At 38.2% G+C, this 20922-nt stretch overlaps 1 protein-coding gene across 1 annotated transcript in view; it reads right to left on the bottom strand.

The window, feature by feature from the left end:
* LOC146166612 (nitric oxide synthase 3-like) overlaps positions 1-4143 on the bottom strand; it is a 49475-nt gene extending 45332 nt beyond the window's left edge. Inside the window, exon 1 of the mRNA XM_083392482.1 lies at positions 4005-4143. Coding sequence (XP_083248608.1) covers positions 4005-4143 — 139 coding nt within the window. The remainder of the gene's footprint in view (positions 1-4004) is intronic.
* Positions 4144-20922: the final 16779 nt, after the last annotated feature.

Here is a 20922-nt window from a genome sequence, read left to right as displayed (position 1 = left end):
TAAGACTTGAAATAATTTTCCTAAATAACTGTTTTGAAGTATGTGGACCTCATTTGTATGTTGGCCTACGTCATTTTGAGGCAAATCACTGAATTCATGCAAATTACCTTCTTTATTAGGAGTTAGTTTTTTCAAAAAAAAATTGCAAAACACTTTTATGCTTTAGGTTCGTTTTCGGTGACAGTGTATGATGCAAAACATAGATCAAAGATTTTTGAAATTACATAGTTTGGCAATTTATTTGGATTTCAGTATTCTGATTTGACTTCATTCGCTACTGGCACCGTATTGGTTTAAATTTGCAAAATAATATGCCTTAAACTTAATTTATGGCTTATCTTGTTTTCAGTGACCTGACGCAGCTACGCTTGTGTACAACAGGGCGCTTCTCTCCAAACTGGTAATGCGCGGAAACATTAAAAAAAAATTTCACAAAAATCGTATTTTGACTTTTTCGGTGGAAAGTTATTCCGGCGTTTTAACAAGATTTTTATCACGAAATAACTGGGATGAAATTATTCAAACTGGGATGAACAAAGACGCGGCTTGAAAATGTGAATGCGATGTGTAATGCAATCAAATTAAAAGCAGGCTTTTTATTTTAGGGAAATTTCAACTTAAATCACATCCAGCGCAAAGTTTAAAATATCATACCATTCTATGCAACCACAAGAACTACTAAGCCTTATGATATGTGTGGTCGTCGCTTTGAGCATTTGTTATTCAAGTCATAATGATTCACGTTATATCAGCTAGGCGTGAACACGTCATGTCGATTGCCGAATGTGTATGCGACTGTTGATCGAACGACATTTGCCATTATTGTCGGTCACCTGATTAAACTTCAAGTTAAGTATGCGGGTTGGGCTTAAGTTCTAGCCCTGTATTGCACACTCAGGTGCGGCTTTGAACGGCTGATCACAAAGGAAATATCACTACAGCGATCTAGTGAGTCCAAAGGTCAATTTAGGACGCTGGTCTAGAATCCTACTACAACGAAAACAATTTGGGTTGGAGTGCGGGTTAGCGTTTGTTTGGGTAGGTTAAGCAATGGAATTAAAGAATAATAATTGAACTAAACACTAACCGACACCCTAACCCAAATATTGTGCGTTGATTTAATGATTTGTCCAACTCTGTGGTAGGATTCTAGCGCCCAATTTAGCCCACTCCAGTGTTGGATGTCATCTTTAACAGAAATGGGACCGAGTTTATCGTGTTTAATTTATTTGAATTAAAAGAAATACCGGACCACTGAACATCGCACAAGCGCCATTAATGGCGAATAAATGGTCCAACCATTTTGCATTTAGCGTTTTGACAGATTTTTGTATGGCGCCCATAGAATTTTTAAATCGAGGCAGAATTAATTGGTCATGGTGCGGGTTGGATGTAACTTGTACGAAATTAACAAAATTATTTCAATGAATTTTAAGGTTGTATTCCTCTTGTAATTAAACCACCTTTTCTTAACCCGGGGTTTCTTAACCAGGGGTGCGGGAACTGTTCCAAGGGGGTGCGGGAATGCCGAATCGGACACAGAAAATGTATTACTGTAGTTTATTTCTTTGATCAACTAAATGAAAAACTAACTCCCATTTTGGTATTGTGTTACTGTGTTATCAATTTCATAAAATTACACAGGTTTTGTTATTTAAGTAATCCTAGAAGGTGGTGCGAGAATTGGTTGGTGATTTGAAATTGGTGCAGCAAGAAAAAAGGTTAAAAATCACTGCATTAACAGATAAACATGTGGGTATAAGTTATATAAGCGCTAAGCGAACAAAATCGAACAACGCTGTGTTTTGGGAACAAATCAGTTGTTAGACTTTTTGACGCGCGTGTTTTGTTGCTAAGCGACCACACCGGCGAGTTTAAATTCTTTTTCGCACGATTCTGGTGCGCCACCTAGTGATTTAGTTGCCTTAACTGTGGCCCTAGCGCAGTGGTTCTCTACCGGGGTGCCGCGGCACCCTAATGTACCGTTTCTAATCCTCAAGGGCGTAGCGACATATTTGGCAATCTTCAAGAATCTGATTTTTGCTCAACTCTTGAAAATTTTAATGATTAAACTGGGTTAGAGTGGAATAAGTCCAACTATAACTCCCTATGTTGTGTAGAGTAAGTGTGTTGTTCCAGTTACCTGCGGAAAAATATTGTAGGGGTGCCGCAATCCAATTATTATTTCTGAGGGGTACCGCTAGCCATAAAAGGCTGAGAAACACTGCCCTAGTGTAAGATAGGTAGCCTGAATAATTGTACTGCGACCTACAAGCCGTCCTGGGTCAAATTACACGTTTATTTATACCATAACGAATTCAACGTTATTCTGAATTCCTCTTTGCACCTAACTTACAGGTTTTCGATGTACTTTTTTGGTTTTTGTTGCAATTTCTTTCCTTTTCTTTAAATAAAAAAAAAATATATATATAAGTTTTCTATGTGCTGTGAGGGTCCTAAAGTGATATCCGAGTCAATCAGATAGACAGCTCTTTGTGAGTTGTGATCCAGCTTAACGTTTTCCCTATAGAATAGGAAACGTCTGATAACATTATTAAAAAACAACTGAAAGTAACTCGGCTTGTGCCTCAAGCTACTAAAGACAACATATAGAAGTTTAAATATAAAGTGTTTAACGTGGAGATATATAAAAAATGCTTTATTAGACAAGCATCAACAATATGTTTGTTTAAGACTTAGTGGTGCCCAACAAGGGACACGCGTGCCAAATGTGGAACGCGACCTATTAAAAAATGTCACGCAAGTCGCCAATAAATACAGCCAATTGTCATTGTTTATTCACAATACAAAACAATCCCAGCAATTACGACAACAAACAACTACTTCTGATATTATAACACTATACTGCTTTTATTTTTTGTATAAAAGCGCTTTTAATATTAGAAAAAAATAAAAAAATATTATCGGATGAGTACCGATACTACCACTTGGCATCGGGTATCGGCTCCGATCCGATATTATCGGACGAGTACCGATACTACCACTTGGCATCGGGTATCGGCTCCGATCCGATATTATCGGACGAGTACCGATATTACCACTTGACCTCGGGTATCGGCTCCGATCCGATATTATCGGACGAGTACCGATACTACCACTTGGCATCGGGTATCGGCTCCGATCCGATATTATCGGACGAGTACCGATACTCCAACTTGGCATCGGGTATCGGCTCCCATCCGATATTATCGGACGAGTACCGATACTACCACTTGGCATCGGGTATCGGCTCCGATCCGATATTATCGGACGAGTACCGATACAACCACTTGGCATCGGGTATCGGCTCCGATCCGATATTATCGGACGAGTACCGATATTACCACTTGACCTCGGGTATCGGCTCCGATCCGATATTATCGGACGAGTACCGATACTACCACTTGGCATCGGGTATCGGCTCCGATCCGATATTATCGGACGAGTACCGATACTACCACTTGGCATCGGGTATCGGCTCCGATCCGATATTATCGGACGAGTACCGATATTACCACTTGACCTCGGGTATCGGCTCCGATCCGATATTATCGGACGAGTACCGATATTACCACTTGACCTCGGGTATCGGCTCCGATCCGATATTATCGGACGAGTACCGATACTACCACTTGGCATCGGGTATCGGCTCCGATCCGATATTATCGGACGAGTACCGATATTACCACTTGACCTCGGGTATCGGCTCCGATCCGATATTATCGGACGAGTACCGATACTACCACTTGGCATCGGGTATCGGCTCCGATCCGATATTATCGGACGAGTACCGATATTACCACTTGACCTCGGGTATCGGCTCCGATCCGATATTATCGGACGAGTACCGATACTACCACTTGGCATCGGGTATCGGCTCCGATCCGATATTAACGGACGAGTACCGATACTTCCACTTGGTATCGGGTATCGGCTCCGATCCGATATTAACGGACGAGTACTGATACTACCACTTGGCATCGGGTACTAAGTAGTGAGCTCACCTTTAATAACGTGGGAAACCACCACGTGGGGCTTGGTGGGTCGTTCCATCACCACAAACCCGAGTCCGGTGCTTTTCCGCTTGGTAAGGATTACCGATATGATGTTGGGCATGACGTTGTATGACGTTTCACGGACCATCGTCCACTCCGGCTGACCACTGTTGACCAAGATCGGCCAGAAGTAAAGTTCGACAGGGTCGTTTTTCTCGTTGGAAAATTCGGCACAGGTAGTAGATGCAAAGCAAGTTTTCTTATAAGCAGCGCTTCTTATAAGCAGGTTTTTTGTTACTGGTTCTGTAAGGCAAAGTTTGCAATGAATAATGTGTTTGTAGAAAGCCTTGGCGAAAATTTTGCCGCCGCTTTTTATGCGGTCCTTTATTAAGCTATATAGTATTGTTGAAAAGATTAACTATATAGGTAATAAATTGGAATGCAAACATATTGAAAATGGTTGGTATGATATAAAAATTCGAAGGCAGCGAAAAACAGCTAGCACTCATAGAATCCTCTGTTCTATAGGTTCGGCAGTTGTACTGATGTTGCACTTTATAGGAATCTCGGAAACATTTGTAAAGCTAAAGCTAAACATGTATATTTACAGGTGATTTTGATACTGGTTCTATAAGGCAAAGTTTGCAATGAAAAACGTGTTCTAGAAAGGTTTACCTTTGTTGGTGATACCACGTAAAAAGATGATCTAAACGAGGTCTCTTATTAGCGCTTTTGCAGACTAGTCAGCATGGACACTTTAAAGGCATTAGTCCTTTTCTTACAATTTTTTTACCATTAATCACCTTACAACAGTGGCAGATTAACCTACTAAGGCTATAGCATTAGGGCCTGGAAAAATGTGTCCCTTAATTTTTTTAAGGTTATATTTTGTAAGGCTGATAGTGATACAGATCAAGTAACAGTACAGATTAATTGGCAGAACTAGGCAGTTTTCTAGCAAACAGCCTTAGGCCTACAGTACCCTTAATCCGGCCCTGCCTTAAAGGTTCAGAAACGGCAAGTATAGTGGATCTCTCACTAGCTGCTTTTCAAACGCCTATACGTTAACTGCGCACAACATTTCAATGAGCACAATCAATTGCTGCTGACGTAATCACTGTACTTTCAGTATTAAAGCAACTTATTTGCTTAACCTTAAACCATCACAAAACTAGCCTTATTCATAGCGTCAAAAACATTGAAAACAAACCAACGAGAGTTCGACAACAGTCGAAGAGATCAAAATAAGTATTGAACAAGCGGCTTTGAAAGACTTAAAGTCTAAGCTGTAACATGTTTTGACATCACAAATAGGACTTTTCCCAAACTCTCTACAGATGACGTGCTTGCAAACCTTTTCTAAGAAAGCATTGGATTTTGTCTTACTATAGTAAAAAGCAGGCAAATGTGCACAACATAGGTGTTGGTTTTTGACGAGACACAGTGGTAATAATAAACTCACGCATCGTTAAAACAAGTCAGAAAAACGGCTACCTTTCCTGTCAAATAGTATGCTGAAGTCTTAAAACTGGTATGCATTCTAGATGTATACGACACGGTAAGCAAATATGAATCTTTTAATATGTACAAATATAGTCGAACAATATATTGGACCTTTAACAGCTTGTGTGCAATGCATTATACATTACATCCAGTGGCAAATGGTATAGGAAATCCCATATGTCGAACAAGGCGCGAAGACAGATCATAAAACACGCTTTGCGACCGGGAAAACGTCGTATTCCACAGAACGTCGGCGCTATGTGTTTTAACAAGCTCTCGCGGTTAGATTTTTCCAATATGCGGCCTTCGAAAGTCGATTCTATCGCGCAAGATTTCGAGTTTATTGCTAAAATCCAATATGAACAAAATAAACGAGCATACAGGGCTATAGGTCGACAGCACTGACCTGACCTGACCTGGCCTTTCATGTTTGGCGAGAAATTGTATTTTGTCTTTCCCTTATTTTGTTTACGTTCGCTATTTCTAGGAATGTAACTTTTCCAGTAGACGTCGGCATCGGAATTTGGCGCTGGTCTAGAATCCTTCAACAACGAACATTATAAGGGTTAGGGTGCGAGTTAGCGTTTAGGTTTGGGTAGGTTGAGCAACATTGTTAATAATAGTACTTGAATCACCCTCACCCAAACACTAACCGACACCCTAACCCAAATAATTGTGCCTATAGTTATTTCAACACTATGGTAGGATTCTAGACCAGCGCCCGGAATTTTTCCTGTTTATTTAAAATAAATTTTAGCTAATGCAACCGGATAACTGTCGATTACAGAATAGGACCACTATACCACTACAGAAACTCCCCAACTACTGGCAGTTCCCATTAAAACAAACACACAAAAAAACAACAGTTTTTCGCGCAAGCTTACGATAGCCGTATATAGGCTTAACAAAACACCAAAACAAAATCTGGAGTTCATAAATTATTAACTCGGCCGAATTCACCTGGCAGGTTTCTGACTAGCTCGGGCCACGCCAATTTCCACCAATTAGCGCCAATAACCGACTTCATTGTGACGTTGACAATCAAATTGGACATCTGTCGTTGCCGCGTCGCCAAATGTCAGGTGAACAAGGGGTTAGATCAATCCGGAATTTGTAAAAAAAAACAGTGAGACGCCGCGTCTCTCTCTTATTTTGTTTATCCATTCTAACACGGACACACAGGAATACAACCGGATGCTTGCACGTCAGCTATAAAGTTCACTAAGGTTTACGTGCGTACATTTATTCCGAAACAAATCAACTCTGAACGCCATGTCTTTCCAAACAAGTATCACGGTCTGCCAAAGTAGTTAAATAAATCGCTTTAGAATGACCTAAGTCCCTGTCACATTTGAAAAATAACTCAAGTCCGAGTCAAGGATAAACGAAAAGTGAAGTCAAAGTCAAGGATAAACTAAGTCTCATTCCAAGAAATCACTTCCCAAGTAAAGTTACACTTAAGTCATTATGAGAGAAAGTCAACTTCCAGTCATGTCATTGACATAAAAAATAAAACGTTAAACTATTAGTATTGGTGAACACATCCAAATATGAGCAAAAGCTTAACCCAAAATAAAAAAACGCAATGAGCATGACAACTGTTTAATAAAAGCGCTTAATGTTAATCCAAGGTATTTGACACAATGACTTAAATCCAAGTCAAATCATTTGTCCGAAAAAGTTAAGTCAAGTCATTTTGTCAAAAGATTTAATTTAAGTCAAGTGAACAAGCAATTACAACACACTGCGGGCAGCGTTAATTTAACCTAAATAACTCCGCACACAAGCAACGTAAAAGTGCAATCTGCCAAAACTTTACAACTATTTTCAATACAAATCTCGCGGAGCTTAACAACGGATAGACGCCTACTACTATAGCCTATAAACAATGCGTTAAGGTTTCGGATAGTATAAGAGTATGTCAAATGTCACCGCGAGATGCTTGTCGAATACCACACACGATTTTAAACTTATTTCCTGTCAATCATTTCTATCGGGCAATCGAGTCATTGGGGCAGACCACAAGCAGCTGTTGGCAGAGTTAAAAAAAAACGTTTTGAATATTTTTGGCCTTGGCCAAGGAGCGGTTTGAGAAAGTTTGTTTGTGGTCGAACTGGAAATGACTATTTTCACGTAAGACGTCACAAATGTACGTCATAACGTGACGTCGTGACACAAACACCTTAAAATCCTTCTGTTTTCGGTTAACGCAAATTTGCAACAGCAACTTGGTCGAAATTTAATGATCGGGCAAGGAGTTAAAAAAATTGCGATCAATTGGTTAATTTGAATAAATAATCAATTGATAGTTGTAATTTTCCTAAAATAATGGCATTAACATCACGATTTAAATGCAAAAGGACTAAGTTCAACAGTCGCTAGCTATACAGCCTATGGTCATAAAGAAATGCGCAGCAAAAATACTTTGCTATAGGACCTCAGTTGTTTGAACATATGTGACATTGCTGTAAAGAGCAACGTGTTAATTATATATGACTGCTTAATGTGTGTAATCCACATTGACTACTAAGGGGTCTAAAAAGCGGATTTCGTCACGTTTTGGCGTAGTGCTCTGTTCCTGAATTCAAGCGATATGGCTGTTGTTTCGGGAATGTGTAAATTCGCATAACTGGAACCCAAGTTCTACTTACATTAACTAACACTTGAGATTGCCTCTCTGTGTATTGTCTCCATTGGGAAATGTGATAAAAATGACAGAAAAGCGGTTTTAACGGTGAACATATTTAACGAAATTTCAAGTTTATTCAACAACGGCAACACAATTGTTTGTGTCTTCATCCCTTATCATTTTCCCAGAACCTAATTTTTGTACAAAATCAGGACCAGTCAAACTATAGATACAAAACTAAATTTATTATATCGGTGATGATTTTAAGTCTAAATTAAAAGATACTGTTTAAACAAAGTTTGCAAATGCTTTGTAGACTTGTTTTTCCCACATTTTAGCTATTTAAGTCACTTTAAAGGAAACCGCTCTCGTTTGACCCCTTCGTTTTAGTTATCGTTTTAAACGTTGATTACTTACTATTTGGATATGTAAATTAATCTATACGTTGAACAGCAGTGTTGTGAACAAGTCGGAGAAAAGACTCCAATCCAAGTCAAGTCATTGGTAAGCTATACTTAAATCCAACTTAAATCCAACTTAAATCCAACTTAAATCCAAGTAGAGTCTTTTACAAAAACTAACAAGTCAAGTTCCATTTAAGTCATTTACAGAGGGAGTCAATGTCAATTAAGTCTAGTCAAGGTATTTGGCCAAAATTTAGGTCAAGTCATTTAAAAACAATGACTTAAGTGTATTCAAGTAAAGTCATTAGGTCATTACAACAGTGTGGAACAAAAAGCAAAAGTGTGACAGTTTTAAGCTGGACGACCGGACATGCACTTGAGTCGCGTAATTTAAGACAAAATGCCCATTAACGAAACCTAACCGAGCAAAAAAAAATCCCATGTGAAAAAACAAACCGCACAGTTAAACACGTTAACGACTGCGCTTACCTTGTTTCGAGTCACTGTTTTTTCGAATATAACGCGCGTGTTTTAGCTCGGTGAAGTTCGGTAGCGTGCAAAGGATCGACAGCACCGGCAAAAAGTCGATATACTATGCTGATTTCGGTCCTTCTGCGCTACTACGTCGGAACCAACTGCTGGTAATGGACTGCGAACCGCGGCATAATGGGGCCGCGGCGATGGCTGATGAGACAAGTGTGAAAGACGCGAAAGTTCGATTTAGAGCAGTGGTTCTTAACCAAGCGGTTTTAGGGGTTCCGGGAGAACGTCCTCTGAAACAAAAATGCTGTTATTTCAAGCTAAATTCGAATCTATTTTATGCGCCAAAGGCAGGCGTCATTTAACCTTTTAAATTGAAAGTTTGGCTAATTCAACCTATATATAAATGCAAGTTCATAATTTGATTATGCCCAGTTTGACTTGCATATTAGCGCACGGGTTGGCTACAGAACAACAGGTGTTTTAAGTTAAAATGTTTTATGACGTCATGTTTGAGTCATCCATGACAACTTTTATGCTCCTCCGCAACAAAAATCCTGAATCCGGCCAATTTGCTGGCAAACATAGGGGGAAGAAAGGAATACTGAGCGAAAATTTGGGGTTTGACGAAAGCTTGCAGAATAACATGTGGGTTCGACACGTTGTCAAAGGTTAAGAACCACTGATTTAGAGGTTTTGATGCTTCTTTTTATATTTTTTTTTTAGGAAAATAGCCTTTTGATTTCAAAGGCAAAAAAAGGTAAAGTGCAACCTGCAAAAAAACTACATATGCGCCACTATCGGGTGCTTTAAAATAAAGGGGGTTCAAAGGTTTCTAAATGGTGGTCTTTGTGACCTTTAAAACAAATAACGTTTACGGCCGATTTGTACTGTAACTGTACATTTTCCCTGAGGAATTTGCATTCCTAGAAATAGTTTACATTCGGATCATAAATACATTAATTTAGTTACCAGGTGCCCTACAATAACAATACATATATTCTATAAAAGTGTAACAAGAACCAAATAATCACAATAATCAATAATCACTATAACCAATGCAATCTATACCTATATTTTGATCAAATATAGTGGAAGTTCAGGTCGTTTAAACTAGTGCCCTGATTTCTGTCAGCAAATAGGCTAACCGAAGAATGTATAAAAACTGCAACGTTTTCAAACATAAATAACTTATCCATAACCTTGATAAAGTCCAACAACATGGTTTTTGAAACAAGTCTACTTCAAACTGACGATGATCCACGCTATTTCAGTTTAGCAATTTTCCAACAAAATCATAATGATTTTCCCTTAAAATTAAAATTACGATGGCAGACGATAATCTGATAAAGCGTATTGTTGATTTGCGAGCCTTCATAGCAAGAACACGTACGTATACTGTATAGGCCGTTGGCCTTTCGGCGATATTATTGGTTTTATTGGAAAAGTAATTACAAATCGTCGAAGAAAGTACGCGTACGGTTTGCGGCCACTATTTAAGCTGTTTTAGCAATATAGCGTGGTCCTAGAGCAGTGGTCGGCAAACTCTTTTTGTCGCTGTGTAAAGTACTTTCTATTGATCTATTGAAGGCCCACTTCGTAAAACTCTGACGAAAACCAGGGAGGATTGTATTAACAAAGTTAAACTTGCCTAAAAGTATAGTTTAGGGGGGGGCTTGTCCTGGAGGCCATGTGATGTAACAATGACTCGCGACAAAATGAATCTAGCCACACTAACTTTTTCAATACAGAACAAATTATGTAATAAGAATATCAAAGCCCATACAGACGTAAGTATCATTTTGAACGTTTCGAATAACTCTCTATTCATTTTCCACATCAAGATGTCAATATGTTGAAAATGAATAAAGCGTTATTCGAAACGTCCGAAATGCTACCTACTTCTGTATGGGCTTTGATATTCTTATTACGTCTTACTACAACCTCCAACCATTATGCTCCAAAGAACAAATTATGTATAGCTATCACGAGACCCACAACTAATGATAAAAATAAACTTAAAAAAAATAACTCGCGGCCCACTAAAAATGGATAAAAGGCCAACATTTGAGCCGCGGCCCGACCACTCGACCACTGACCTAGAGTTATCACTTGCATGCGTGCCATATAGACCTTGTATACATTTTTAGACGTCATTCGAAAAAAATCACTACTACCCAGGCGAAGTACTTCAAATTCGCTGTCAAAAATATTTCAATTTTATAATATAAACAAGGATATTTTCATTCTGTAATATGGGTGTAAGTATTTTATACAGATTGGTGGATTTTTAAGGCATGAAAAACTTTCCTATGGAGTTTGTTTCATTAACGAGATGTCTACAACGAGTAAGTTTTTGCGTTATGCTGCCTATAAAGAGGGCGCACTTTTACGAATTTCTTTGAAACAAGCAACGACAGTTTTAAGGTTCGAAACTTTATCCGTTCTTTTCGTGACCTGGGCGCATTTTTGAACTTTTACTGAAGCGTCTTATACATTATTTGCTTATTTTTTATTCACCTCACACTCATACTACAAAACTCCAACCGCTCTACTTCAAAAATTGGAAGACAATATAACAACAGGATCCAGTATACCGCTGCAGTATTGGACGTCCGCTTTTCAAAAACAGCGTTTCAATCTGATAAAGTGAAGAATTATAGTACATGAATTACATATAAAACTGCAACCCTAGCAACACAAAACAAAATTCCTTCAAAATTGCGCTAAAACTAAATCGCTTTACTCCATAACATTTAGAATGTCGGCAGAACCGCGCTTGGGACATTTGCTAGTTCGTACGAACCTACAATCGGCATGACAATTGAACCCGGATGCTACATGTGTTTGCATTTTGCCATTGCTGACTTCTTTGTACATCTCCGAGTAATAAAGCGGCAAGATAACACAAAAAGACATTTACAACAGACACCAATCCGTTAGCTAGTCGAACTCTCTCGCCAAACAAGTTATAATCTTTAATTAAGGGCAGCAAAGTCAAGAAAGGTGTTCAAATTTCAGCAAGAATCCAGAAAATCACAAATTACGCGCAAACCTCGTATCTTATGCTTGCTAACACCGCGGCCATCACTTAAAAGGCTTGACAGCAAAGTAAGACATACAATATAAATCAGTGGCCGTTTGCACAAGTAAACCGAGCATATTAAGCTACTGCCGGTACGACTGAACTTGTATCTGCAAATCGCCAAACAATGTTGATCTCAAGTTGCATAGCATCACCTGGTCATTTGCGCTAAATTCTATTCCTTGCACAGTTGATGAAGCAATAATAATATTATTATTATTATTTTTGTTAATATCGGGATCTAAGCCTGCTCCGACATTTCTAGTTGTTCATCTTTTTTTCATATCATATGATCCAAATAAAACCACAAAGGTTGTAAAAAAGATCTAAAACAACTTTATTTAACAACTTTATTTAACTAAATTATACAGTATTCTGCTTTTGTTAAATAAAATTGTTTTAGATCTTTTTCACAACCTTTGTGGGTTTATTTCGATTATTCCTTGCACACTTTCACATTAGCTTTTTATACAGATTTTACAAATACTCTAGCATAGTGGTTCTTAACCGGGGAACCGCGGCACTCTGAGATGTCATTTTTAACGCTCAAGGGTGCTGAGAGATATAATTCTTTCGGAGTCCAATTTTTGCTCTTTTTGTAAGCTTTTTGATACAATTTATGTGTGCCATAAAGTGCCAAAAATTAAAACGTATTTTTTCCAACCTTGTTGCACAGTTAATGTGCCACTTCAGTTTCGTTTATTGTAACATTACAGTTAGCCACTGAGCAAAATACGAGCAAGGGTGCCGCGAACTATTTATAATTTCTGTAGGGTGCCGCAAGCCATAAAAGGTTGCGAAACACCGTTCCAGCACAAGGTGCAAAAACATTAGAAAGACACAAATTAAGAAGAAACAGTGTCGACTAAATGTCTACCCAGTTTTTGTACAACTAAATTATTTCAAACAAATTTTTCATTTCAGGCCTCTGCAAACCCAGCCGTAAAATACCGATGCTGGCTAAAACAAATGATTGCCCGGTGTAAAAAAAATCTCACGAATAACTAAAATCAGAGGTAAAACCCGCACAAAGCTTCAATGCGAGTAATCACTAAGCGGTGAAAACCGCATTGTAATATTCTTTGTAATGCCTGGCGATTCCATATGTTATATCATAAAAAAAGCTATGACAATCCACAATGATTTGCAGACGCAAAACAAAAAAACAAACAAATCGTTGTCATTTTCAATTGCTAAATACTCCACGAATAATTAGAGGCAACACTGGCGAAAAAAAGCTTTAATACGAGTAATTATTAAGCGCTAGCAAAAAAACAAAAGCCTTGACCGCAAAGCTTCTCAGTGCAGTAAAATCAGCCACTATGAGGTGATATCCTCGGCGCAAATACTCGTCACCACCCACAACCACATCATACACACGCGCGTCGACGCCGAGTCAAATTGATCTTGATCCATCACACCGTTGATTGATGTCCTTCGAATCAAGGCGGAACACAAAGTAGGCCACGCGTTCCGCGCCAATTTGGCCCAATAAAGCGCCCCCTCCCCGGCGCCCGCCCTGCGACCGCCGCGCCCGCGATTTTGGTCCCGCGCTACGATTTGATTGTACGAAATTGCCGAAACGCAATAAGCACCTGTTTCGTCGAGCGCGTCTCTGCAATATGAACACATCGATAAAATGTGTGCGCGACGAATTGAAATGTACAACTGTAATGCGTAGGACTACTATATGTCCTTAAATTTTACTATATGATATAAAATTGTCTTCGATAACTTGATTTTATCGTCAAACAAAAAAAATGTAATAAGAACTGTAGTGAGCTTTAATAGATTGTGTAGGCAGATTTTTGTTTTTTAAAAACATGAAATGCCAGTGAATGCAAAAAATGGGTACGTTGGGTCGCATTGTTCATTAGCAGGTTCGTATAGTGTTAAGTTCTTAAAAAATCTATGTGTGAATAAGCTAGCTCGAGAGGGACTACGGTACCTAATTCCGAAACGTTTTATTAATATTTTAGGCGAATCTGCAAGGTCTTGTCGTCATAACTTGTGTGCGGAAAAATTTATGTTTATTTGGTTACTACGCCAGTCAATTAAATAAATCGCACTTCGTCGACTAACTCCCGAGCAATTTAAAAGTGCCTGTACACATCTGCACGGTTTAACGTCCGTGTCAATGGCGTAATAGTAGAATCAAGCACGGTGCACTTTTGGGTACAGCACATTCAGGCGAAAGGTTTCAGTTTGCGATCAAAGTAAAACATATCTGTCCAAAGGGCGTCGTCACAAGAGGGCGTTACTGTCGTCGCAGAAAAACAGAAGGCCTCGGAATCCTCAAAATGGCGTGGAGGCCCCGATCTAGATGCTGGTTGCATTTTTGGCGAAGGCTGCCCTGACATACTCTGCTTTTTTTGTCTCCCCTAACAATGGATTATCAGCTAAATAATTTACTCTTAATTTAGCGCACTTTTAACGATTTTTTACTCTATTATAAAAATAAATGACCGCAAAAAATATAATCTAAAAACCTATAGTACTAGAAATAACATATTACATATTTCCGATTTGATCTTAGCGTGCCACTCGTCGCAATCCAATAACGCCTGATTCAAGTTCCAAATAGGATTCCACAATATTCCAAATTAGTCAATAAAATCCAGTCCCTTTGAAGTTTAACAATTTTTCTAACATTAATCCTATGTTATACAAGGGGTATAACACAAAGCCATCTCACAATACACTCGACCAGCTATAACCGGAAACACCACTTCACTCTAACTGCAGCGCAGCGTTAAAAACAACAACTTGAATGCTCATCATTTGCTACACTGGGAAATTATCTCGAGCGCATTTAATACACCGAATGTACACAGAGCAGCAACCGCAAACACTCCACAACGAGGTTTACAAGCCACCCATCAGCAAACCAACGCATATTTTCGCCCGCATTTTAAGGGAGACTGTGTTTGCCGGTGCCAGGGGCGGATCAAGGATTTTGATTTGGAGGGCAATGGAATTTTCACAGATCACGTTATAAAGTTGCAATTCATTGACAAGCTACATTACAGATCCGCGCATCGTGTACCCAAATTAGAAACTTGTTATTATAAAAACAGAAAATTTATATGTTGAAATTTTATAAAAAATGTTTTAATTTTTTAACCGAACACATCTCGCTCAATTGACTGTCAGGGGTTGATTCCTAAACCACAATAGACCGATAGTTATTGGCCTGTCGTTCCATACTGCTATTTCACTAAAACCAGTTGCTCTTATATTAACATCTGATCACCTCAACAGTATTAAACTTGTTTCTAGTGCCTATTGTGTAACCTATAGGAAAGGTTAGTGGTAATGAATTTTATGACGGATGACGTCATAAAGTTACGTCATACCGTGCCGGTATAAACACACGCCACGTCGCCACGTTCTCGAGCGAACTCGTGCGCAAACAAACAAGTGAGTTTCAGGATGTTGGCGTGTACCGCGAAAATAATTGTGTTGTTTTGTTTAGATTTTCTTTCTTTTAATTTAATGGAAAACAAGGCGCATTTGGCACATAAAGAACGCGTGTTTGTAGGTATTGTATCTACAAAATAATTAGACAGAAATTGCACTTTGTAGAGTCTATGAGTCCATATGGCGCAATATTCTATAGTATATGTACAGCGCCTTTAGGGTTGAAAAAATTCTAAAACAGATAACAAACATTCTAGAAAGGCAAGTAAGTTCCAAATCTTACAACATAATAAAAGTAGGAAAAATTATAGCTAGAGGGGGAGCATAGCCTGGAACCCCTTCGAAATTGCCCCTGACTGGCGCTAAGCAAAGAAACAGTATTTTTGGTCAAGCGAGGATCCGTCTCGTGGCTTTTAAACCGAGCAGCGTCGCTTTTTAGGAAGACGGGGCATTTAAATGTTACGACGCCCTTCCAGGCCGAATTGAGCTTGTTTGCGCTTTTAAAGATACGAACCGTTATCGTAAACTTGGTTCAACGATTTTGCCATCGGAAAAACTAACTTCATCAACGAAGAGAGTTGGTTCTAGCTACACAAATAGCGTATTTTTATTGGTACGTTGTATGCGTTAGGTTGGATAACTGACACAAACAAACCACAATTTACTAATCTTGGGTTGAATGCTAAGTGAGTTGAACCCAAATGAAAACAAGAAATTTGGTTAACAAGCATGCAAATGCGGAAAGCATGCCAAAAGTGGTTTTAACTTTGACTAATATTTTTAAGTATTACGCGTACTATGATTATTATTATGATTTGCGTTGTTACATTAATCCTTTAAATTAGCTGCAAAAAATAACTGAGAATAACAAGAGTATATGTACTAGACGTTACTTATGTGTAAAGACCATGTAATGTCATCCACTATATAATTACCAGTTTCAGGAATGTGAAATATCTCAGAGACTAACATATTTGTACAAACAGGGTGCAGTTAACTCGACGTACCTTACGGTCTTTCACTGCATCCTGGAACAAACAACTGTAATTTTCTTTGTAACTTTGTACTGCGTTCTAGTTGTTTCGGTTCCAAAATAAAATAAAATCTATCTATCTATCTATAGAAACCCATTACGTGGTTACTAAAACACGATGCTTAGGATTTAGATCGGGGAATAAATAAAGAACTTAGGGTGCTTTGACTGACCGAAACAGTCTGTAGTATTCCTCCAGTTATTTTGCAATTAGATGAAATACTTATGGCCTTTAAAAATGTGTTACCGATCACTTAAGAGAAAACACAAGTCCTTTCAATCAACAAATCGCCTGGTGCCTTCATAGTCACGCAAACAGCCTTGTCTATATTCCTGTTTGGAGATTTAGACTAGGCTAGAGTAATAAAACTTGTTGAGCACCCAATGGCCAGTTACGTGGTCTTTAAACCATTAATAAAAAGCAGACGTAAGCTAACCACTCTTTAGGCGTCGCATGTACAAAAATATCGATTTTAGTGAAACTGAGGTAACGACCATTACTATTTAACCCTTATATACATCTTACTTTCAAATACCGCTTTATTCCTGTGGTTGGCGTAAACGAAATAGCTCTGCCCGGTCGCTATTTGCTTTACGAAATGGCAGCGTTTTCACGATTTAACTGCAACCGGACGAACGGCCGTAAATCGAAGTTCCAAACTAGATAGACGGACTTTATTTACGCCTTCCTCTGTTTGCCTTCACCAAATGTAACTATGCGGCCTCTTGATAGAAAATGTGTATGCTTATCTTGCAGAAGGTTAAAGCAACCTAGATCTTGCCGCTTTGTTAAGTGTGTTCAACATATAGTAGGCTACAATGCCGTGACACATATAGACGTCCATGTATAGAAAACAAACAAATAGAACAAAAATCGGAAAATTAATTTATTCGCATAACATCAACATACAGTGTTTCAAGGTGTTTTAAAGAAGGAACGGTCTCCCAAGTTCCAACGGTATATAGGCTAGTCTACTTCTGTAATACTGCAGATTTAGCAGATATAGTATTTGAAGGGCTGCGGTACAAAAATTCGACAAAAAATTTATTAGAATGCGCTATTTATTTTGTTCAACTGTGTCAGTCATTTTGCGTCTTCCCCATAAATAAAAAATACGCTATTTATACGATTGAAAAGAACGAGCAAACACGCTGTTACGTTGCTCAAAAAATGGCGAGGTATCTTCTCTCTCCAGAGCGAAAAACAATACTTGATCGGAGTTTGACGCAACAAAGTCAATAAAACCTCTCGATTTATTAAAGGAATAAATAAATAAGGTCTAGGCAGCCTACATGGCTCTTTTGGTGACGTCATGCGCCTCTTTTAATTAGGGAATTTTTCGAACCGAAAAATCTAGTTAGCATGATTTTAATAAGACTAAAGAAAAACCTGTATTTTTCACTGATCTAAAACAAGTTTAGTAGGATTTCCCGCGCTTTTCTCGAATCCTATTTGTCTGTTCGCGGTGGTTAATCAGTTTGAAGGAATCTCTAATTTTTTCGGGGCTTGAAGGTGCTTGATGCTCGAAATATAGAAACTAAGAATGAAAACAATTGCGTCGCACCTTTTTTAAATGATGCTTTGAATTACTTCTCAGTCACACTAACTAAAGATGATACAAGCTCGTATCGAAACGTCTTATTCAAGTTGATGTCGATCTACTCGACCTTATTGGCTTTGCAATTCATTCGTTATCAAGCTGTAAGTCTATAGAATATTAAACCCGATGGCATTCACATTCTATGTCATAAATAGAGCCTAGTGGAGGTTACAACAAGACTTCTGTTCACTAGTGTGCAATTTCTTCTTTGTTTAAACTTTAAAGCACGGCAAATTTTTTTTACAAACTTTTGTAAACCAGGCTTGTTCTATCGAGGCTGAAACCCTCTTATTGGAGGTGTAATGCGAAAAATTGGAGCTATTTGTAGGGAAAAACGTGCCACAACATCAAGCCAGTTTATATGTGGCCTACAAGGGGAGGTTAAATTCGCCGAAACCGTAGTAAAAACATTTCGGAACTGGTCTGCCCTTTAACTTAATACGGAAACTATTAGATAACCTTTCAGAAACCTTCAGCCTGTGAATTTCAAATGGTTGAAATTTTTAACAGATCACGACCTAATTTTGAAGCAAAGCTATATGCAAAACACTTTGCAGACCCGATTGGACTTGTGTGTTATTGTGTAATTTTTTAGAAGTTTTTTAATCAATTCAATAACCAAGTTATTTCAAAATCAAGGCGAAATTGTTGTAAATGAAATGACGCGTTTCGCTGCAGAATGACTGATTTTGTTGTCTTACTTTTTGTTTTAATCCATTTTACTCAAAGATCTCCTAAAAAAAACATTTTACTTAGGTTGTGAGTGGGACTTGAACTAACTAGCAGTGTTGTAATGACTTAAGTCAATGACTTGACTTAAGTGCACTTAAGTCACTGTTTTTAAGTGACTTGTCTTGGCTCAAGTCTTTTGGACAAATGAAGAAAGCAAGTATTTTTTTTATAAAATTAAGCTATTTGTCCAATTTTTGCACAAAAAACAAATCGCTTGCTATATGTTCCGTTTTTTCTTATTTTGTAGTTCAGTTATTGTTCATAGTCATACGAGTTTAAAAATTCTAATGGTTTAACGTTTTATTTTTATGACAAGGACATGACTTGAAGTTGACTTGCTTTAATTATGACTTGACTGGGACTTGATTTGCGCAACTGATGACTTGGACTGGGACTTGACTTGTTGTTATTTACTCGAAAAGACTTGCCGGGTTCATTTTAAAATGACTTGTTTACAACACTGCTCACTACAGTAACAACTTAAAGTTGCTTAATCAGGATTATTTATGTTCCGACGCCAACGAAAACAAAATATTGACTGGATACGAAAAGTGACGAATACTGATACGTGATGGTCGACCACCGCTTGGCTGGCAAGCAGCTAAAGCAACAATCGCGTCACCAGCAACTATTCCGTGAATCGCTACACAGCTGCTTAAAACAGAAAGTTTTGGGCAGGCAGATACGGATGTAAAACTTATTTTGGGTACGCGGCTGCCGTTTCGAGTTCACTTTTGCACTTGTCAAAACAAAAATAGCCGGAGTTGTGGGCGCAAGTCAAAGCGAAAGGTTAGGAAAACTTATTTTTGAAAGTCGAACTACAGAGAAAAATGAGGTTGAGCGCTTCCCGTACTTTAACAGCTGTTTTATGACCAGATCCCAGTGGACTTAAAAAATGAAATTTTCTGCAAAACAATAATTTTTACCGTTTTTTTTTTCCATTTCCGCGCAGCCAAAAAATTATTGCAATGGCGTCACAAACGGTTATCGTTCTAATAATGCCACATGTTTTAGCAATGTGGGCATCTTTTTGAAACTCAACGCGTCACGTTGCCCTTTAAATTACGGATTTTGCCAATTAAAGCCAAACAAATGAATTTGTTTCTTGATTTTAATATGCTTCTTTTCAATTGCACAAAAATCCTGGAGATTAATTTATGATAAACTGCCTAAAACCCACAAGTTTTAAAAGCAAAATTGTTAACAGAAATTTCTGCCCAAGACCTTGCTGAGTTTGATTTTTGTCTGTGGCGAAAAAAAGTTTGCCGACCCCTGGTCTATACGAACTGTTACTATCTGCGAAAGGTAAATAATACCCGGCAACTAATTTAGAAAATCACAAGTTAATTATCGAAAAACAGTGGTTTTATTATGAAGGAACGAAAAAGAAAGAAATAATGTAAAGAACAAAGTAAGTTTGCAGCAAATGGCAAGAACTTAAACACGAAAGAAGCGGCAGTAATTGTACTAAATAACAGTGGAACGCTTTTACAGCGTAATCTCCTGAGAAAATAACACCTATATAGAACGTATTGGGAAAAAGAACAAAATGCGAAAGAAAACATAAATCACACTGTGTCAGTCAAAACCCATTCAATCGCGCTTTGTAGACGAGTTTTTCACAGTAATTTGAGTGTTCTACAAGAGTCATATCAGCAATGGAGGAGGTGGAGGTGCAACAAGCTTTAAAGCATCTCTTTTTTACCATTCCTCCCCTAAAACATCTGCGAATAATGTAATAAAGTAAGCAAAATATGTAAAACACTTCTAAAGAAATGCGAATACAACAAGTTGATAAACTACATTTTCGGGGCAATCGATTTGGTGAAGCAATAATATTTGAGGGTAATTACATGTTAAGTTTTATTTTTTTTTACATTTTTAATTAACTGTTATACGTTTGAATGTGTTGAACAGTCAGTGGTCAGTAAACTACGACGCCCGGATTTTTAATCCGACTGCGGCTAAGAACCATAAAGAAGCCAAAATATGTTTAGCAACGGGGTATAACCAAAACATCTTTGTCGGAAACAAATTTCT

This window comes from Ascidiella aspersa, chromosome 1 (assembly GCF_963924565.1).
Source record: "Ascidiella aspersa chromosome 1, kaAscAspe10.2, whole genome shotgun sequence".
Taxonomy (NCBI): Eukaryota; Metazoa; Chordata; class Ascidiacea; order Phlebobranchia; family Ascidiidae; genus Ascidiella; species Ascidiella aspersa.
The sequence above is the reverse complement of the archived record's forward strand: the minus strand, read 5'-3'. Positions and strand labels throughout refer to the sequence as shown.